The sequence below is a fragment of the Harpia harpyja genome, chromosome 3 (genome assembly GCF_026419915.1).
Source record: "Harpia harpyja isolate bHarHar1 chromosome 3, bHarHar1 primary haplotype, whole genome shotgun sequence".
In the NCBI taxonomy this organism is placed as follows: domain Eukaryota; kingdom Metazoa; phylum Chordata; class Aves; order Accipitriformes; family Accipitridae; genus Harpia; species Harpia harpyja.
In genome coordinates this window covers 52,563,563-52,586,040 of record NC_068942.1, presented here as the reverse complement: position 1 = coordinate 52,586,040, position 22,478 = coordinate 52,563,563, and the positions used below count along the sequence as shown (strand labels likewise).

Sequence of the window (22,478 nt, the reverse complement as noted above, 5' to 3'; positions counted from 1 at the left end):
CACGGTGCGGCAGCAGCGCGGAGCTCGTTCGCCGCCACGGCGCCCCGGTGGCTGCAGAGCCACGGAGCCACCCCCGGGGCGGTGACTCCCTCCCCTCCGGCACCCCGACACCTTGCCGCGGCCTTGCGGCTGCCGCCCGCCGCCGCCCCGGGGCTCCGCGCTCCCCCGGGCCGCTTCCGCCCTCCGGAGCGCCGAGGCCCGCGGTGGCGCTCGATGGCTCCGGGCCCGATTGCACAGCCCTGAGCAACGGCGGCGCCCTCCTCCCTCCCCGCCCTCCCCCGCCGGCGGGCGGCAGCGGCGGCGGCCCGGGCGCTAGGCCCCCGCCGCCCCCCCCCCGCGCCGGAGGAGGGCGGGCGGGCGGACGGAGGCGACTGCCGCCGCCCCGCAGAGCGGCGCGGGAGCCTTGCGGCGGGCCGGGCCGAGCTAAGCCGAGCCGTGCCGTGCCGTGCCGGCCAGGTACCGCGGACGGGACGGGACGGGACGGGACGGGACGGGACGGGAGGGGCAGAGGGCGCCGGTGCTGCTCCCCCAGCCGCCGGGGTGGGCGGGGAGCGGGCGCCCGAGGGGGTGAGGAAAGGGGCGCGGGGAGCTCCGGCGGCCGCCTGGGCGGGGGCGCGAAGGCCCGGAGGGGGGCACGGGGCCGCCTGAGGGGAGCGGGCGGGCGGGAATGACCCTAAACCGGCGGGGGTGCCAGCCCCCCCGCCGGGCAGGAGGGGATGCCCGGGCTCGGCGCGGGGTGAGGAGTTGTGTGAAGGCGGGCAGAGGGGCCGAGGGGAGCCGGGGAGCTCGCTGAGGGACTGGGGCTGCCCGAGGCCTGCGCCTGAAAAGTGCTCGATCACCCCCGTAGCCGTCTGGGCGGGTGAGGCAGACAAGCCGGCTCTGAAGTCGGCGGCCGGGCGGCTGCCGGGCCCCCTCAGCCCGTCCCGTCCCGTCGCTGCGGGGCAGGTCTCGCCCCTGTGAGGGGGACGGAGAAAGGTCTTCTCGTCGGGGGCGGGGGGGGGCGAGGCAAGCCGGCCACGGGCGCGGTGCCGTCCGAGCGTGGTCCCACCGCGCCGCCGGGGTGTCACGGGGAGGGGCGGGAGAGCGACCGTGCCCCCGGGTTTGGGGTAAGCAGGAACGGGGTGCGCGGTGGGCGAGGGTGGGTGTTTGCCTGGTACGGGTCGGTACAGACCTTAAGACTGCAGGGACGGATCTGGCGTTCACTTGCAGCGAGGTTGCGTGGTCTTAGGGTCTGTTTTTATACTTTCTTATAAATCTCGGTAACTGAGAATATTTGGAGGGAGGGGTAGCAGTACTGGACATTCTGGTGTGCAGAAATGTTACTGTAGGCTTCTGCAGTTTGAATTTCTGGCTGTCCAGCTCGGACAACGAGCAAGTCTACACCGTGTAACTGGTAAAAACTTTGCACGGGGATGTAAAACCTGTAAAGTTGCGTTAGTGTTGACATTTTGGAATGAGGGAGAGAGTAATAGGTGTTGTAAGTTTAGTGAGATAAGGGTGGAAGGGAGATAAGAGAGGAGGAAGGCAGATAAAGTTAAGGTGAGTTCAGCTTTGTGCTTCTATAAATGAAATTTGGTATTTTTGGAAGTTTGGATTCATTATTTGTAACGTTTCTTTAAGTCACTTTGATTTAGTAAGATTAAATGTTTACAGTTGTGGCCATGAATGGTACTAAACTTTTATTTTAGTCTCACATGCCAGCAATATTTTCCCCGTCTTCAGAAACAGTCAAGCTATATTGTATGTTTTGGTGTTTTGCTCCATGATATGTAATATTCTCAGCTCGTGTATGAAATAACAATTGAGACCCAGAAGATAGATTACTTTTGGTTGTGTGCTGAATGGAGTTTGGGTTTCTTTTCCTTTTCCTGATAGTTTGACACAATGAAAAGGGGGGGGGGGGGGGGGGAGAAAACCAGTTTAATGTTACACCAGTTTAATGTCTAGCAATATATTGAAAACTTGTGCTTGATTCTTGAACAGAGGATTGATTTTATTGTCAGTAAAATATCTGAGTTACCGACTAGTTCATGACGTTGTATCCCAACATGTCAAAAACTTAGTTAATCAATGCAGGATGATCTTCTGTTTTAAAATTCAGAAGATCCTAATGAGGTAGGAGGTTAGAAACACCTTCTCACAAAAACATTTTCAGATTGTGGGATGTTTGTTCTATTAAGTTTTTACCATTGCAGTTTTTACTGGCTTTAAGGAGAACCTTAAAAAAGACATGAAATATATCTACATCTACATTGCAAACCAAAAAAGCATGAAATCTCTATGCAGTTATATTTTCTGAGCTGTTCTGGAGTTTTCTTTGGGGAACAGCCATTTAGAATATCTGGAGAATCAACCATCACAGTGAGGTGTGTCAGTGATTTATGCCTGGGTAGTGGTCTCTGATCTGCCAAACAAGTCTCATGCAGAGTCTGCAGCTGTGAGGGCTTCTGCTGCTGCTAAATTTCTGTGTTGGTGTGTTTCAGTGCAGTTGAAGTCTAGTCATAGTACTAGTTAATCTAGTATTATGATAGCTATCGTGATTTTCAGGAAAAATAAGTATACTTTTCCAGGATTTCAGGATATGTTCAGCAAAAATTTCCTGTGGCTTAATCTAATGCTAAGCTAGACTGGATTCAGTGTTTACCTTAAGGGAAAATTGGTAGCTAAAATCAACCTGAACTTTGGATTATCCATATGGATATGTATCACCTACTGCAAGTCAATTTGACATTTTAACAAAGAATTTCCCGAAACTCCTGCCACTGTGACAAAAAAACCCCTGTCAGTATACTCAGTTTGATATAATTTGTTTATATTGGATAAACAATATTGTCTGCAACATTGTCAGGAATAAAGCTGTGTTCAGACATATATTGAAATTATTGTTAGGATTTAGGTGGATGTCTATACTTCTGTGATTTTTATGCACTTGCCTTGCTATCACACCAGCTTTCAAACCTGCAAAGATGTAAAACCAAAGCAATCTATGCACTTTTATTCAGACTGAAGCTAGCTATTGCTTTTTGAAGTTTAGTTAGTCAAATTTTTTGGGAAAAAAAAATCTTTTACACTCACTTTGTCAGAATCATACTTCCATATATGATACTGTTTTTCTAACTATTAGAAGCATTGGTTAATTATTTATATGCTGTTTGCCATGTTGCATGTAAATAAAATAATGTTCTGAGGTCCCTGTAATGGAACCAAGTTTATCTTTTGACTGAAACTTTCAGAAATGAACTTAACTAATATTCAAGGGTTGTGGGTGTTAGGGGGGACAGTCTGCCAGTAGTGCCTGCTGTGGAGCTCAGGAAATGGCTGGTTTATATTTCTCAATAACTGAATGTAGCTGTTTCTTGCTTTCCTGGAATAGTTCTTCTTATGTGGAGATAAAGTGCTGATAAGAAACATGAAAGCAAAGTATATGTACCTTTTAATACGATGAATGAATGTCTTTCAAAATCTGAGTTTTTAATGTCTTCAGTGCTTTGCATTGCTAAAACAGCTACTGCATTTCCAGGCACTTTTTTTCATGGTATTTTTTCTCTAGTTATGTCAAGTTTTGTCCTCAAAACTTCACAGAAATCATTCAGCATTCCTAAAAGACATTGTCTTGTCATTTCTTTCACACTTCAGCAAATGTAAATTGTGTTGTAGTTCTTATCAATGTCACTGTTATGTATGAGGGTTGTGGGTGGTCACATTCTTTGTGTGAATATTTTTAAAACCAGCATGCCCAGAACAAGGATTCTGATAGATTTCTCTTAGATCTTTGTTGCCTTTAAACTTGGTTGCTTTTTCAGATACAGGGTGATTCTTCTGAAACTTGGAAATGAATAACATTTGATAAGCATTTTGCTAGGAAAACCAGTTGTTTGGGACTGTTCCTGTGGGGGTAAACAAGTACTTTGTATGAGCATCATTGTTCACAAAACATCAAAATACCGCCGTTTTGTTTTGCAACACAGATGAAAGTAGCTGAGAAACTAACAAGAATTCTGTTTGGGCTGCGTGATATTTGTTCTTTAGCACAGCGTGAAATGCTATGTGAACACGGCAAGACCTACGCAGAAGGTGCAATATATGAAGACCCACTTGGATTACATCTTTAACAAGTACCTAGTAAATGCTACCAAATTTTCAAAGATAGAATAGATACATAGTTTTCCTGGGGCAAATTGCTTCATCCAGAGCACTGTTAAGTGGGGAGCCTGAAAGAAAGGGGTCCTGTTTCAACACCTATGATTTCAGAATCATTATTTCTAAGCTGGATAATTGCATACAAAAATATAACATAAGTGAAAGTTGTCCTAGTCTGAAATCTTCAGCAGTAATTGGAGGAAATGGATGGTTGTGTAATAATCTGTTATTTATTGTTGCTCTTAGTCAAACAGATTCTTCATTGCTTTTTGCTGTTTGGGATAAGCATGTGATGCAAGTGTGTATGTATTTTTATTTAAAAAGGAAGATAGCTTGATTTGTGAGTGGAACTGAATCCCTTCATAACACAGAATATGCAATAAAACATATGAGTACTCAACTGCGAGATTTACTATCTGGTGTGTTTTCCACATGCTAATGCACTTAAAATCTGATATTAAGAGTTACAGTTCTGCTTGATTTAAAAGTCTTAAAATTTTGGACCTTCTCCTCTGTGGCCTGGTATTCTTTTTGCATGTGCTCTGGGTTGTGGTCTTGTGATGACTTTCTCTTGTGGCCTGTTCTTGCAAACTGCTGTCAAACATCACTGTTAGTCCCATCTTCTCCATGCTTGGCTTCAGATTTCCCCACTGCTGACCAATATAACATAACAATGCAAAATACCTGGCATTCTTATGGCAGTATATTAATTTTGGATGAAAAGCAATCAAGTCTATTTGATGCCAAGGAGTAATTGGGTCCAAACTGATGAGACAGATCACTGATAAATACAAGCATGTGTGTGTATGCATTGAAAGACTGGGCTCTGGTTTCATAACCTCTTCATAGTCCTCCTCATCAGGGGTTTAATAAATTCAATATACCAATGCTTCTGGTAAAGAAACAGTCTTCAGGGGAGTTTTAATTTCTCTTTTTCTCCCCCCGCCCCCCCCCCCCATCTCTTGGTGTCTCAGTGCTGAAATGCCCTAAATTTGCTTGTATGTTACCTTTGAAACTACATACAAGCAAGCAGTGAAAGGGCACGTGAAATTCTCAGCTTTTTTTCAGCAGAATGAGAAGCCAAGAGTGATTAGCACTGCTGAACATAAAATGTGTACAGAGGGGTCAATGTTATGTCAGGACCAGCAGTTACCTGCCATTGCTTCATGTGAAAAATTTAAGGCTTCTCTATATAGAGAAAAGGCACAAGTTGGCTGAATGCTGATGATCCTGCCACACAAAGGATACCGGAGTACTGACGTACTGATGCTGACGCTTTTATTTAGCTTTGCTTTCTCTTACTGAAGATTTTGCGGCAGACTTTGCTTCTGTGTGTTAGTTGGTAATAGTTTGTACAAGTCAGTAAGTAAACAAAGGCTGCACTGTCTTTCAAGTAATAATAAATACATTTCTCTAGCTGTTGAATATTCCCACTTCAGTATATTTCCAGTGTCTAAACTCCAAGCTCATCTGAGCTGGAATTTTAGTTCTTTTTTATTTCTTATCAAATCATTAAGATTCTATCATTATAGTTTATTTAAATTAGGTTATTTCTACGTGTGCTATAAATTCTAGCTAGCTTACAGCTGAAGATAACTGGATCCTTCGTTCCCTGGGCAATCAGGCCTCCCGTTTGAAGTTGCTGGGAGTTTGAGCCTGCACTTTTTGGACTTCTGTGCCTCCTTATGTTTGCCTACTAGCATAAACGATACATTGTAACTATTGGATTTTGGTCTATGTGTCATTCATTAGTAGCTGAATTTGGCTGGTGCTTGAAGGTGGTTTTTCAGCCCAGCTGGCAAAAGAGTACCGTACTCCGTTTCTTTTGTCAGAAGTAAGCCAGAGGGAGCTGGGCAGGAGTTTTGTTTATGTTTGGGAGACACTCTAAACAGGTATGTGCAAGGGTTTAACATAGGCTTGAGCATCGATTGTCTTGCCATGCAGTCAGCTCAGATGCATGGGTAACGATCATCCCATTAAACTTTTAAAACAGTGCTGCAGGAGTAACATTGATCTGAACTGTTAATGGCTAGAACTAAATGTGTCAGGCTGGAAGGCTTTCTCTTAAATGTATTGGTTCACTTGTTAGATAGGTTATAATAAATCTTGCTTTCTGAGGAAAAAAACCGTGACTTTGAAGTCAGTTAAAATACCACTGCAATCCAGTGAACGACAACTTGAAGCTAATGAACGTGCTTCAGCTGCGTTTTTCAGCAGTGTGATGGTTATGGCATTGACTGTGTAGTCAGTCCAATAGCAGCTATTATGAAAACAGCGGTAATTATTACTTGTCATTTTTAAACCTTACTCATTACTACTACTCATTACTCATGTTTTACTATTACTCATTACGGGCAATGAGTAACAGTGATCATTTCTTAGAAGAATAATGTCCTTTTTACTTCTCTGCTAGACTAGGCTTTAGTACAAAATTGAATCCACAGGTTTATTATCTTTATACTTCATATCAGATTTAATGCAGAATTATTTTAATACTTGTGAAATTAGAAACATAAAAATAACTATTACTAAGATAAGTTAAACAGCACTTTATTTTTTTTACTACGTAGTAAATGTAAAGGACCTAGATCCTCATCTAGGTTGTATACTAGATCCTCATCTGAGTATCATGCTCAGAGAGCTGAGCTTGGTCTGATTTCTGTTTGAGTAGCACTTGTTCCTGGCAAAGAGAGACAAACTGTTGGAACAATGAGAGATCAAATGCAAGAAATCTTAAAAGAAAACAAATTTGTAAGTACATACTTGATCTGTGTGGTAGTTTCCATTACTTGTGCTGATCTTCCTTGAAATAGTGAGTCATAATTTAAAGGCTTATTTTTTTTAGTGACACATCAGTTAAGAGTCTGCTTTATTGCAATTACTTTTTTTCTTTTTTTTTAGGCAGAGACAAAATATGCCATGGGGTAGAAGGAAGAGGAAAAGTAAAATTTATTAAGTTGCCACTATTGCTCATAGCTTGTAATTTATTGTGTATTAATTTTTGTTTTAGACTTCCATGTGAAAGAAATACAAGTCTATGGACTGCTTCCCTCAGCTTTTAATACCTTAGGAGGTTACCTATCTCAGAACAAACTTGATACACATAATGGATCTATTTGGGTTTTTGGCTCTGTTATAACTGTGTCATGGGTGATCTGTTGGTTCTCATATTTTAAAACGCCTTGCTAAAGGCAGCTATTCAAATCGGTCTTACCCTGATTCAGTCACTTTTTTTTTTTTTTTTTTAAAGACTACAAGTCCCTTTTTTCTCTTTGTGGTTTGTCAGGAACTTTAGAAACTCAATTGCTGTTGCCTTTTAGTGCTTGATTCACCCTATACTCCTTTCAATTTACAGGGCAGCATTCCATCTAGTGCTTGTTCTAAGAGCTTTTCTGAGCTCTTTTCTGATCTTGAACAATCTTGCTTGCCACAATTGGCAGTCAGCAAATGAAAAAATTTTCATCAGTAATAAGTAGGAACAACTTCTGTCTTGTCCAATAAATCTTTGTGACAGTTTTGTAGCATAGTATAAATGTAAAATAAACTTACCTCATAGGAAAAAAGAGGGATTTTTGATTGATCTGCTTTTGTAGCACTGATGGGAAAGTAAATCTTGTAATTACTTTAGTTATCTAAAGACAAAACCAAAAGTATGGTGTGTCATGCTAGCTAGAAAATTAAGATTTTTTTTTTTATCAGCTGTGTATGCCTTTTCATTTTTGTTGAAGGCATAGTATGTGTTTCATTCAATTAAATTTCACATTTATTTTTCCAGATTTCTTTTTCAGATTGAGAAGCATCAAAATTATAACACCGGGGAAAGGGACTATCAAATAATTCAACATTTTAAAACATGGGTTTCATGTAAATATACATGCATCTTTACATGCTTAGGTTGTACTTGCATAGATTTACTAGTGTGTGATGATGTTCAAGAAACTGTAATACCTGCAATGGCTGGCGTTACACTCAGCCTTTCATTGTGCTTGCCTAGCCCACCACGTGGCTATGCCATGCCTCTAATTAGAGCAGAGTTGCACCCATGTCTGGATGGTATGTGTTTAGGTGTGATGTTTCCTTCTGCACTTAGAAATTGCCTAGTAACATCTTGTAGACATAACAAGGACATATTTAATATTAATCAAATGCAGCTTATTCTCACATTCTGTGCTTGTGTTCTGTTTTACGTAGCCTTGTAAGCACTGTGCCTTTTGTGTTGTTCTCCAATCTGACTGCAAAACCAATATGATGCCGTAAAAACTTGATTCCCTACATTCTCGCCTTTCTTCTCACAAGTTTGTATGCCTGTGCCCTTTTTTTATTGTTATTTTTGAAGCTTCATAAGTATCCCTGGTGTGCAGGCTTACAGCTCATTAAAGGGAGTCTCAGTAAGTGTTTGGGCTAAGTTTTTTTGAATAGGGTGGATAATATGCTGCTTTGTATGTAGCTTCATGGAACCAAGGTTTGCTTGTTGACCAGCACTGGAAAGATCAGCTCTGTGATTTTTTTGCTGCGTGGGCAGTTCTCAGTTTCTACAGAACTAAATCTTGCATAAAAAACAATCAACCTCTGTAATTCGGAACTGAGTTTGAGAAATGCTAGTGTTTCTAGCCACGTTAGCAGGTGTTCATTATAAAGATCAGCAACTACACCATAACATTTTTCTTTTTTAATTTAGACTAAACCCCCCCCCCCCCCAGAACTAGATGATTTTTGTGAATGTGTGCTTATACAGTAGAAGTGTCTTGTTTAGAAACAAGTTACAATAATAACTTCAGATGGGGTTGCTTAGGGCTTTGTCCAGTTGAGTCTTAGAAACTCCTGAGGGTGAAGGTTCTGCAACCTCTCAGCACCTGTCCCAGTGGCTGATAATCCTTACAGTGAAAATCTTTTTTCTTCTATCAAGTTGGAACCTTCCTTGTTTTAATTTATTTATTTTAATTAACTTGTATTATCCCTCTCATACACCTCAGTAAACAACCTGTCTTCATCTTCTTGGTAACCTTCTCTTTTGAGGGCTGCTCTTAGGTCCCCTTGAGCCTTTTCTTCATCAGGCTGAACAGTGATTCACCAGGCTTAAAGAAGTTTAGATTACTTTGAAATCTACATGTATATTCAATTTGTTTTCAACTTTAGTCTTTTAAATACTGGTTGAAGAGTGATTACTTTTAAAGTAGCATGCACCCTGTACTTCATGTCCTGCCAGACTAACTTCAAGTTGAATGAGGTTTAAAAGGAAATGTTTTTGCCCATAGATTCTAATATTCAAATTATATTTGGGAGTTAGGAGGATGGATTGATAATCCTCAAGTCTTGTTGTATCCATAGTATTGTACATGAATTTTCAGAACAGTTGAGTCACCGTTGCCAGCTCTGCTGGTTATTGATTTTGACATGAATGCTGCCATGTTGTTTATGACTTAATGATAAGGACATGGTCATTTATGATAGCATTCCAGACTAATATAATAAATATTTTGCACCTATGCTTTTTTAGATGTATTGAAGTAATGTAGGTCTTATGAAGGCACTGGAATCATCTTTCTAGAAACTAATTATGGTATTATGCTGTTTGAGCTTACTTTTTTTTGGTTTAGACTTGAACAGAGTTAATAAAACAGAAATAAGAAAGGCAGTTTCAGTAGTAAAATGAACTAAACTGTATGGTTAATATGGTGGGTCTGCCCAATTTAAATGTAACATACAAAGAGCTAACAATATTTATGGAGCTCCAGTCTAGTGCCTTTTTGGTGAGCTATTACTTAATAAAAATTATTGGTATTGCAAGACTTTGGAATTCTTGTTTTTTGTAGAATAGACACTTTTATCTCATGTGCCTTCCTAAAGTTGATCTTTGTGTTAATTCTTTTTCTAGAAAACTGAGTTCTTGACATCCTTTATCCAAGAACCTGGACCAGCAGAGAGACAGTTTTTACCGTGAGGAGAAATTAACTGCTAGGTAAGTTAACTGCCAACGTCTGGCAACAATCTGATCTTTTCAGCTGGGGAAAACAACTATGAGTTGTAATCTTCAGCTGGGTATGTAAATTGAATCAGTTGCTGTGGTAGTAGGTAATCTAGAGAGAGTAGATATTGGGACAGTCCTTGGGTGAGGAAAAAAGGAATGTTTGTGACCTGTACATGTAGTTTCCATGCTGAGCAGTGACAAAACTCTACTCAAATATTCAGTGAAATATGTAATCCTACTTTTTTTTGTATGTTGCAAAAAATGTGAGGATAGAGTTAAGTTCTGTGAGTGTTCTAGGAGTGAGATATCTGGTAAATTGTGAACGTCTATGTACCTCGGCAGGTAAAATATATATAGGTATAATGAGCTATGTATATTTATCTCTGCTTGTCATTTTATAGTGTGGTGCCTTGTCAAGCTGCCTGGTATTTCAGGTAAATTTGAAGTGACAGTTCATTATAGTAAATTAGATGTCACTAATTTCCTTTGTGAGTAAATTTTACATAAAAATGTGTAGAAAGTAGTAAAGGTAACCTTCTGCTCTACATTTGATGACAACCCAAGTACTGAATTATTTACAATTGCTTTGTATTGCCCATTTACTGTTTGATGGATCGTTTTACACCATAATATTGTTGCTGCATGGGAAAAATATATGTTCAGCAGTCTCAGTGACCTCTGCAAAGGATAATTTATTTGGGAGTTTAAAATATGGTTGACGTTTTACCAAAACCTCCTGGACTATTTTTGTTTGCAAAGCCTACAGAATATTATATTTTGTAGTTTGAGGCTATATAGCAATTAAATAGTGGGGGAAAAAAAAAAGTTATCATTAGAAGTGTTTTTCATCTTGGTTTGCTTCTAGTTATGCTTATTGACAATGTGGAAATTCCCAATGTAGTCCAAGAGATATAAGTAAAACATAACTTCTTTTGAACTTTGAGTTTTTGAAACATTCTTTTGTCAGGTTTGGGGTTTTTTGTGGGTTTTTTTGTTTTTTTTTTTTAATTCAAAAAAAGACAGCATTAGAGTTTTTTTCAGTAATGAAGCTCTGTTTTTTCTTTATGCCTTGTTGGCATTGAGAATACATAAAGTGTTTGAATAATATGTTAGCATTTATATTTGTGAATATAATTAACAGGAGTTTGTTAGGTGTATGTTACTGCCATTGCTGCACTTAGTTCTAAATAGAAAAAGTCATTATGTTTGGGGCTGGTTGGTTATTACTTTCACGTCTATATGTCATCAGGTACTAGAAAACCTCCTTCATGTAAAACAAGATGAAGAAAAAATGGTAGCTCAGTGAGAACCTCTCTGATATATTTGGAAGTATATTTAACTTTAATTGGCATATTATATCAATGCCATTATCTGATTTCCAAAACCATTAAGTATTGCTAAAGCCACCTAAATAAAACTACTGTATTTTTTTTTATTTTAAGTTTTCCTTTGAAAATTTAATTTTAATAAACCAAGCATGAATATAATATGATTGCTGACTCTCCAATAATTTTTTTTCTTTTTCTGTTTAGGTGTTCAAACTTCTGATTCAGTCACCAGGTATTAATGAGGAAGAAAACCTGACTCTTTAACACAGTTCTGGTAGTTTGTCGGGTTTTTTTTATTCCGTGGTGTTTGAGGAGAGATTTGAGGAAAATTTCAAGGAATGGAGTTAGCTCACAGTTTACTACTTAATGAAGAAGTGTATAACCAGCTTGGTGAATTTCAAAAAGCAGAGTTCATTTTTGAATGGTTACAGTTTTTGGAAAAACTTTTACCAGTGACTAGCAGAGTAAGTATAATGAGACTTGAGAAGAAAAGCATATTACAGAGCTGTTTATCTCTGTCTTTTTTGTTATTTTGTTTAAAAACAAAGAGCAGTATTCAATTTCGTTTACTTCATGTCTTTTATGTACATGCACTGGAAGTATGTTCAGTGTTAGTAGCAGCTTTCTAAATGTTACAAGTTTTTGGTTACAGCCCTTCAAGTGACAGAGCCCCTAGTCCAATGAAAGGAATTTTTAGTTGTTTTGTTTTTTTTTTTTAACTCAGATTATTGCTGCAAGATTTTGCAACCCCATGATGAATAATGGTAGTCATGCTTCGACCTAGCATGGCACAATTTGGTAGTTCTCTAGCAAGCAAGAATGTAGCATCTTGCTCTTTGTTTTTTATTTTCCTAATCAAATGATAAAAGATCCGTTTCCATCAACTCTCCAATTGTTTGGTTCACTGTTCAGTGTATATTAAGTAGGATATGTGGATATATAACAACAAACCAACCTAGATAATGCTATTTAAGAGTTATGTTATTTCTGTTAAAATATGTAAATGAAATACAGTGCTAAGCTCTTTATTTTTTTTTGAAGAGCATTTGATATAAGACTATTGATATAAGACTAAAATAGATGATAGTTTTAAGGGAAGTTCTTTCCGTTCTAATGCTCAACTTCTTGAAACTCTGCTAAGGTTCTTCTTTATTACTTAAATTACTATATTTCTGTGAATTGTTATATTTTAAAACAGGCTTAAAAGAAGCAAGAAAAGGCAATTTTGTTTTAGCAAGATGTAGCTATACAAATGCCATAGGGAAAATACACTTGAAATGCTACTAGAAAGAATTATGCTCTGAAAAATGTGATTTTTAAATTTTTTTTTTTTTTAAGAAGAAGAAGAAAATAGTCACATATTTGAGATGGCTTTGCTTTAAATAGAAAGGTGCAATAAAATGTTCATTTTTAATTAAGCATGTCAGTTTATCAGAATGGTAATAATGGAAAGTAAAGATAATTAGCATTAATTATCTTTAACTATGTCCTGGTTTCAGCTGGGATAGAGTTAACTGTCTTCCTAGTAGCTGGTACAGTGCTATGTTTTGAGTTCAGAGTGAAGAATGTTGATAACACTGATGTTTTCAGTTGTTGCTCGGTAGTGTTTAGACTAATGTCAAGGATTTTTCAGCTTCTCATGCCCAGCCAGTGAGAAAGCTGGAGGGGCACAAGAAGTTGGCACAGGACACAGCCAGGGCACCTGACCCAAACTGGCCAACGGTGTATTCCATACCATGGGACGTCCCATCCAGTATAGGAACGGGGAAGTGGGGGGGCAGGGATTCGCCGCTTGGGGACTGGCTGGGTGTCGGTCGGCGGGTGGTGAGCAATTGCACTGCGCATCATTTGTACATTCCAATCCTTTCATTATTGCTGTTGTCATTTTATTGGTGTTATCATTATCATTATTAGTTTCTTCTTTTCTGTTCTATTAAACCGTTCTTATCTCAACCCACGGGTTTTACTTCTTTTCCCGATTTTCTCCCCCATCCCACTGGGTGAGGGGGAGTGAGTGAGTGGCTGCGTGGTGTTTAGTTGCTGGCTGGGGTTAAACCACGACAAACTAACTTTTAAATTTAACTGAAATTTAACTGGTTACTGATTTTATTTCCAGGCTGATATAAGGGAAAACCAGAAGAAACTGGTTGAACAATTGACTTCTTTATTAAACAATTCACCAGGACCTCCTACCAGACGGCTTGTTGCCAAGAACTTAGCTGTACTTTATAGCACTGGAGACACTTTTTCTGTTTACCAAACAATTGACAAATGCAATGAACTCATACGGAGTAAAGATGATTCACCAAGTTATCTGCCTATGAAACTGTAAGTATTTTTTTTAACTCCAAACTTCAAATCCAGTAATAACAAGAGAGACAGATTTACATGGCGAGAGGTTAATGTAGGAGAGGGTATGCTCCCTCATTTCTGCCTGTTGTCTGGTAGGGCTTTGTACTATATGACGCACAGAATTTGGGAGCTTCCCTGATTAGTATCATTATTGTGGGTGTATCCAGCTGTAAAAAGTAATTTTTTTCTTTGGTATTACATCTCTAAAATTTTTAGACTTGAATATTACAAAGAGAAACTGAATACATCTGAAACATGAAAGCAAATTCAAATTGCTTCCTTTCCTCTAGGTATTATAACAATTCTATTTTAATCATTTAGTATATGCTGCTTTCAGGGCAGAATTATGAGTGGTTAAGTACTTCTGCAGCATTTAATACATTTCTGTGGCATTACTGGAAAGTTCTGAGTAAGAAGTTCAGCTACATGTTGGGGGGAAAAAAAATCAGGTCAGTACTTTACAACATAAATTGCCTTTGAAAATTTACTAAGCTTAAAATATATTTTCTTCCTTATTTAGAAGTTTCTTGTTATGATTCACATAAATATAACAGAGAATCAATCACATTCAAACACTTCAAAATCAGATTACTTTTGAAGCATTTAACGCAGAGGCAATTTGGTGGCTGATGGGAGTCAGTGTAGGTTGCGTATGTTAGAACAAAATTTGACCTAACTAGCTAGCTAGTATTTACTAAATCCACTGGAAAGAAATGCCTTGAGTGATTTGAAAGCTAAGCTAAATTAATGTATTTAGGAGTGTAGGAATGCTAAACTTCTTGCTATCCTTCAGATATATAATGACCATAGTATGCTTTAAGGTAATAGAGTAAACTGAGGCCTGTTTACGCTTTGTGTTTTTGTTCAGTGACAGGACAAAACCAGGTGCAATACATATTGCCATATTGAATAAACCATCCTTTACAGCAAGTCAAACTAACCTGCTTTTTACCAAAAAGGTGAAGAAAGCTTTTCATAAGTAACTTACTTAATATTAGTAAAAGGAAAAAAATACTTACCTGACATGATGCACCTGAGTTCACTACCACAGGATACATAAGAAAACAAAGAATATGGTTGTATTAGATATTGTATGTGTGCACCAGGAACCAAAAGGGTAGAAGACAGTTGGTGATCTCCAGCCAGACAATTGAAAATCAGGCCAGAGAGAATACCAGCAATGGATAACAGAGTTAATGAGGGGGCAGGTGTTTGAAAAACAAGGAGAAAGTATTAGTAGTGCTCAGAAGAGCAGTAAAACAGACAAGTATAACTTCAGGTGCAAAATACAGTTATTGAGTACTTTTCTTAATCCAACTGGGAAACTGGGTATAGTTAGTTAGAAACATCTGAAATGTTTGGAACCAAACGCCTAAAGCCTAGCCAACAGAACAGAGAAATGTGAACTGTTATTACAGTATGTCAAACCAAATCTTAAGGTGCAGAATTATGCATAACCTTTATTCCTGAAACAATGCACATCTTTCACTATTGTGAAGAAAATTAAGGATAAAGGTAGAGATAGTAAAACATCATTGTGCATTAATGATACAGTGTACAAAGCAGAGCAGAATCTGTCTTCCTTTGCTTCACGTGCTAATCCTGTTTCTGACAACCCACGTGAAGTTTCCTGAAAATAGATTTTTGCAAGGAGTCAGTTGTATTTTACAATACCATAACATTTTTTTGTTTCCTGCTTGTTCCAATTGACCTCTTGTGCAGTCTTTTGAGTCAAGAGTAAGTTTGCTATAAAAGGTCTTAGTCCTGCAAAGGAAATTAATGCTGTACTACTGGCTCCTCGACGGTGAGATGCATTAACATTATAGGTGAGTTGTAGTATAGGACAGAGCTCTGCGGGTCTTCCTGCAAGATGCCACACTGGAGGAAGTGGGATGATGTTGGCATAGCAAGGAGGGATGATGGATTCCATCGGCAGTAAGGCAGAAATGGCAAAGACAAACAGAAATGGCAGATATCCGGAGTCAGAAGGCAGAGAAGTAGCTGGTGGAGAAAGAGAGAGGTGGCAGTACTCAGAATCCTGCTGGGTGTGTAAGCAGTACTGAGGAGAGGGAATAAGACATGAAGTGGAGAAAAAGGTAGCAGTAAAATATGGTTTACTTCAAAAAAAGGTTTGGAAAAGGGATTTCTTATAGTACTGGCACTGAGACAACAGGCTACAGAAAAATAATTGGAACTACAGAACCCTTTATTGAGTAAAATCTTTCATCTTGGGCTGCAAGTATATGGAATACTTGGTGTTCAGTGAAGAAAGACTGCCTTTTTTTCTTCTTTTTTTTTTTTTTTTTTTTAAAATCTTGATTAAAGTGTTGTCTTTGTTTGCCATCTGTCCTTATTTAGCATACATGCCCATGTTGACTGGTAGGAACATTTCACCATCATTGTTTACAATATGTTGATTTGCCTGGAAAATCTTCTAAGTAAAATTTCCAGTGAATTGTTCTCTTATCTAAAAAATTATCATTTTTCTTCTTTCATATAGGTGGAAGATGGAAATGTTTTAGGCAAGCATTTTAAACAGAACCTTAGTTAGGTACTCATCTCCTACTAAAATTGAGTGTGATGTGAATGCTATAACAGATCAGATAAACAGGTCATATAGTCTGAATACAGCTTATTACTTTACTTTAAATTACAAAGTTTTTAAAATATTCACTAGGGCAGCTTTTAAACCATAAGCATTTTGAAAGCATTTGGCTGGTCAGCAAACTTTCATAGCTGATCTCAGTGCTATTTTACCACATGTTTAAGTATCTTAGTTCTGCATTTTTGTTGGTACCTCTCCAAGTACAATTGTTAAGGCAAAATTTGAGAGAAAACAACTTAAATGTATCTTATATAAAGAGTCGGATATCAAAATGGAGGTGTGCTGTCAGGGAGGAAAAAGCACAGGCAGAGGAGCTTTTCCCTGCAAAACTTGTATAAATTTACAGGCTTCCTTGGAAACTTCTGGCTGTTGCTTGCGATTTGACAGATAAAATGACTCAATAGTTAATACAGTTTGGACTTAGTGAAGAAATATTTGTGGAAAAAAAAATAGACAACTAGGGTCCTACAATCCTAGAAGGCAGTCAGAAGAGCTTCCTAAGTCCTATGCTTTGAACTTTTATAGAAACTTAAATATTGATGTGCAGAAGTAGCTGGGTTCTGGGCTTTAGTTGACTAGATGTTACTCATCAACAAATATTGCCACTTTGTTGCTAGAAATCACTGTTCAACCCTGATCAACTCTTTCATACATACAACACTTAAGCACATGGCAGTACAACCAACTATGTAAGAGTGTTTGCAGCTTATACCGTGATGTAATAAGGTAGTTCTGGTTTAGGGTTTTTTTTGTATATGTTTGTTAAATATTCTTTCTTTGGATTATGATGTGAAATATATATTATTTAGTCTTGAAGCTAATTAAAGAGAGTATTTGTGACCATCAGATGATCAATTTAGTAGTAAGGTGGTGCAATTGTAATTTTGTGCCCAGCCACACCATGAACAAAATTAAAATCCAGACTGTTGGTGTGTAACGAGTTGGATAAAAGCAATAATAAAAAATGTTGCTTTAATGAAAATAGGATTTTGCTATGATAAGAGCTAAAGAAAATAGGGTTTTGGTACGATAAGAGGTAAAGAATACCGGGTTTGTTTTTCTTACTGTGCTTTGTCATTTAGGGAATTACTGTTAATATTAAATGCATTTTTCTAATTAAGAATGTGTTCAGTATGAGATTTTAAAATTCCTTATGTGAAAGTTGAATTCAGTTGGGGAATAAATAAAATGTTGTTTCGTTGAAGGGGGTGCTGAGCAGTGTCACTGCATATTTAAGTAGGTCTGGCCAAAGAGCTGAGAGCTGATTAAATATATAATTTCTTTTTTCCTTGTATTCATAAAATTAATTGGTTTAGTTATAGATCTGTCAATACTTAAGCAAAGTGTATTCCTTAATTAATTATTCAAAGGAAAATACTCTTTAATTAAGCAACTCTTTATTTATTTTTTTTGCTCAATATTTAGCAATTTTTGCTTTGCCAAAGGAGATGTCGATGAGCACACAGACTCCAGTTGTCAGGTGTTTCACCTGGAAACTAAATTCAGAATCTGTGCATGGTGAAAAGGACATGGGCTTATACTTTTTTTTCCTTCAAGATGTTTCCTTGTTATGTATTGTTATACATAAATGCCAGAATTTTAATTACTAGACCATTTGCAGTCTACTATTGACCATCAAGTTGTAAATAAACCTGTCCCTGGCTACTTCTAGCATCATCTGCCGCAGCACAGTGATACAGACTGCATGATACAGGGCATGGTTAGTTAGAAATTAATGTTAGAGTTTAAAGGTGGATATGAAAATTGTATTCCTATCATAAAATTTACTGGAAGATTGTATTACCTGAATTCTTGTATTACTCAAGTTATTCTCCCAACCCTTGTATCTGCATTTCTCCTAGAGTGTGAGTATGTGCCACACACAGACCATTTTCTTTTTTCTCCCCCCCCCCCCCCCCCCCCCGCTTTTGATAATCCACTTACTTTTTTGGGACATTCTATTTAGTTGTTTTGTTGTTTGCCCATTGATTATGTTAGTTGTCTTAATCCCTTTCATCTATTACTGCATCCATTTTCATGCGTCTTTGGATTTGCTTTTGTTTTAGTGCTGCGGTGGTATGCTTGGGCTATTTATACAAAAAATTGGGAAGAATTTTGGGAAACAGTTTTACTGACACCGTTGGGAATGTGCTTAAAGCAATGAAGAATGCAGAGGTATTGGAACAGCATGTTTAAAAAATGATTGGAAAAATAATAGGATGTTTACTGTTGGTAGCTGGTCCAATGAATAGGAGAAAGTGCATGATACCAAAATATGAAAAAATTGTGGAAAGTCATAGGATAAAAATCAGTGTCTAAATTCCAAAGTATTATTGGAGAGATAATGGATTATGGCTATAAAAGGATGGATCATAGCTATTCTCAATCTGATTTCATGAAAGAACTTGATAAACTAGAAAATTTAATTGCCTTATTAATAAGAACATTTTTGCTCCAGCTTGTACTCCATGTTTTGAGTTTTAAACGGCTAGTGAGTACTTTGCAGTAGAACACAGAATTACTATTTTCACTTGCTGATAGAGTTACAGAGCAAGTTATCTGCTTTAACTCACTTCAGCATAAACAGATCTCCAAAAGTCTAAAAGACCCAAACCATTGTTGACCTGTTTCAGTAGTTGGCATTTTGTATTTCCACGGAGCTTAGGGTTACAAAACTTCTAACATTTCTCTTTTTCATTTTTCAGTCTCAAGGTCGTTATGAAATCATGCTTAGTTTGCAAAATATATTAAATGGTTTAGGAGCTGCTGCTATCCCCTGTCATAGAGATATTTACAAAGCTGCCAGATCATGTTTGACAGATCGATCCATGGCAGTCCGCTGTGCTGCTGCAAAGGTAAAGTCCTCTAATAGCTGTTTTTATTAATTAAGCTCCCTAAATAAAATTCTGTTCTAATGGATGATGAATACAGCAGTAAATACATTGTTTGCTTATCTTTATTTCTTTGATATCTCCTTGGCAGCAAAAATTAAAGTCATTTTAGTATAAAACAACATGCTTATTTTGTTAGGGAGAACTGTGTATTATGTAGCAAACTAAAATTTTTACTGAGTGCTTTTCCATTCAAAACATATTTATTTCCCTTTTTTGTCTAGTGTCTTCTTGAACTTCAGAATGAAGCAGTATTTATGTGGAGTACAGACCTGGATAGTGTTGTGACCTTGTGCTTTAAATCCTTTGAAGGTTCTAATTATGATGTACGATTAGCAGTTGCAAAACTTTTAGGCACAGTATTGGCTAGAGCTCTAACATCTAAACAGAAAACAGGTAAAGTATGTACTTTGTTTGCTGATTCCTCATCTGTAAAAATCTGTCAGATGATAAGAAACTCTCAAGTTCTGTTGAAGCCTGAAGTAAAATCACAATGTAAGCTTCATCTGGCTGTTCATATCTCTGGATTGGTCTTTTTTGTAACGTTTTTCTTGTGAAGTACTGTGGTTTTGGTTGTGTTAACATATATATACGTATTTATAAAATAATAAACAAGGAAAAATATTTGGTAAAATTATTTTTGCCTGTTACAAGATTGTTATTGTATGGACAGAAATTAGTAGCCTCAAGAATTTAAAGGCAAGATTAATTTAAGCAGTGTAGAAAGCACTAAGATTTGAGGGAGTGTCTCCTTGTCAAACTAAAGAATTAAGGATATTTTCAAGGTGTTTTTCCACAATCATCAACAACACATCTGGATTGTCTAGCAGTGCAAATGTGATCAGAAGCAGAAATGAGCATGCAGTTTTGTTCACTCAACAGACCATGTAACAGTTTTTGCTGACAGACAGTACCTGATCTAACTGAAGCATCCTGGCACAAAGTTCACACCTCGTCTTCGGTGTCATTCAGACTGGGCATTTTTAGCCCAATCTTAGGAGCCCAAAGCTAAATATCTAACTGTAATCTAAGCAAAATATAACAGGATGCAGAGTAAGTGTGATTCAGACTGTTTGTTCTGCTTTTAATGGCATCAGAGAAGGCCTTTAGTGCAATAAGCGGCAAATGACAAAACTACATGCTCTTAAGCCCAACTTACTGCCTTTCAAAATTCCTGAGGCTGTGTATTTGCATTGGAGACTCTGGAGTCTTGACTTATAAAGTATTTTTCTAAGAATCTTTTGGAGAGAATTATTGTGTTACAGAAACCAATCAGCACTTATCTTTTCCCAATAAAGTAAAAAAAAAAAATACTCTGACCTCTTTATAGACTCAATAGTTTTCTTTAATCTTTGTAAGCAATGTAGTTGTATTTCTGAAGTGCTAAGATAAGGTTATATAAGAAGCTCATCAACTCTTTGGTTGGTTATTTTTAGTTATTTTTATTTATATGGTTATTTTTAGTTAAAAAGAAGTAGAACTAAGGGAGACAGAAGCTAGGTGAAGGCTAGAAGGGTCTGGGGGAAAGGTGGAGGGAGCAGTACATGAAGAAGTGCATACTCCTGAAGTTTCTGCATTGTATCCAATAACCTGCTGATATTGGGTGGGTTTTTTTCTTTTTTTTGGACATGATTATCTCAAATCCTCTCATTTCTTTTCTTATTTCAGTTCTTGGAAGAGAATGAAAAATGCAATGAAAATTTTAGGTCACTTAGTTTGCACAGTGTGCAGTCGTCATGCTAAGTTTGCACACACATGTCCCAGCACGTGTTTTAAATGAACTTTCTGTCAAGAAATAAAACAACAGAATAGGAATTGGGGATAAATAATTTTCCTAGAAGATTGTAAACATATTCTATTAATCTCATTCTTTTGAAGAGCTGATTTAATACTAAGGTGAAATGCTTTTGTTCCTAAGAGAACCTGTAGCTGTGCCCTTATCTGGGCTAAGCATAGCAGAAAGGTAATCTGCCCTGTCTGGAGTTTGGAATAGAGAGTTGTCTTTGGCAGTACGCTGGAATGAGTTAGAGTCAGGGCTTTCGTGAAGCTTCAGGTGGTAGGAGTAGGCCATACAGAGCTTTTTGCAAGGGGAGCTTAGATTAGATGGTAAATACTGAGGGAGAGTAAATGTATGTATACATATTAGGTGATGGCCTAAACAATTTAAAGATAGCTGAAGCAGAAAAACTTGAGCAGTATTGTGGTTCGCTGGAGCACTGAGTCCTAAAATGTCTTAGTTTCTGTTGTGAAATTATGCTCGAACAGTATTTGGATTTGATTGTGCTACTGAATTTGTGCAAGTTGTTTTTTCTAAAACAGTTAGAGTTTAACTTTTCTTCTAAAATGTAACAAGTTTTACAGAGCTATTCCTCTAAGGATCTACATCTCTTCTTAGCATCCGCCAGGCATAACTTCCGCAGAATATCTTTGGAAGAAGTGATGGAGCTATTGGGAACTGGATTTCTGCGTGGAAGTTGTGGGTTTCTACGAGCCAGTGGCGATATGTTGAAAGGGACGAGTTCAGTCAGCAGAGATGTTAGAGTTGGAGTCACCCAGGTTTGGATTACATTAGTTATAATTTTCTGAGATTGTTAAACATTCCTATAATAACTGTTTTGCTCTCCATATATCTCTTATTTCATCCCTTTTTGTATCTGTGACAAAATGTATGTACTTTAAAACAACATCTTGAGTTATGCTAGAAAGAAAAGAAAAAAGATTTCTGATGTTGCTTATTGTTTACCTGATAGTTGGAAATTTTCAAAATTAAATGCATATTACTTGTGAAAGCTTCACATGATATGAATTTCAAGTAAGTGATATAAATAAGTACTTTCATCAAATTTTTAATTTAAAACTTAATACCTTATGTCTAAAAATGAAAGGGAGAGGTTACAATAATTCTTTGAACTTGGAATAGTATCCTTCTATATAGGGACATTCCCAGTCCTGTTCTGAAAGAATGGTTCTGCTTTGGGTAAATGCATGAAAAATAAGGAAAACAGAATTCAGTGGAAAAAAACAAATACCTGTTTTGCTGTGTTCCAGGATGCTAAGTTAGAGGATAGAATTTTGTTAACTGAGCAGGACTGAAGTCAGACTGTATAGTGCATGCTGGTAAAAACAGTAGAAATTTTTCAGATAATATCAGGTTGGGTTCTTCCTGTAAATATTATCTTAAATGGCGTTTATAT

The 22,478-nt window shown here is 37.9% G+C and overlaps 1 protein-coding gene across 10 annotated transcripts in view; it reads left to right on the top strand.

The window, feature by feature from the left end:
* Positions 1 to 356: 356 nt before the first annotated feature.
* HEATR5A (HEAT repeat containing 5A) overlaps positions 357 to 22,478 on the top strand; it is a 68,957-nt gene continuing 46,835 nt past the window's right edge. For 3 of the 10 annotated variants that reach the window (XM_052782569.1, XM_052782568.1, XM_052782566.1), the window contains exons 1-8: positions 364 to 456; positions 10,016 to 10,099; positions 11,641 to 11,900; positions 13,553 to 13,764; positions 18,460 to 18,568; positions 19,099 to 19,248; positions 19,509 to 19,680; positions 21,680 to 21,840. In XM_052782569.1, coding sequence (XP_052638529.1) covers positions 11,775 to 11,900; positions 13,553 to 13,764; positions 18,460 to 18,568; positions 19,099 to 19,248; positions 19,509 to 19,680; positions 21,680 to 21,840 — 930 coding nt within the window. In that variant the 5' untranslated portion in view covers positions 364 to 456; positions 10,016 to 10,099; positions 11,641 to 11,774. Of the gene's footprint in view, positions 457 to 1,297; positions 1,394 to 4,031; positions 4,123 to 6,016; positions 6,033 to 10,015; positions 10,100 to 11,640; positions 11,901 to 13,552; positions 13,765 to 18,459; positions 18,569 to 19,098; positions 19,249 to 19,508; positions 19,681 to 21,679; positions 21,841 to 22,478 lie in introns of those variants that run through there. The other 7 variants (XM_052782567.1, XM_052782562.1, XM_052782571.1 and 4 more) reach the window with 5 other exon arrangements.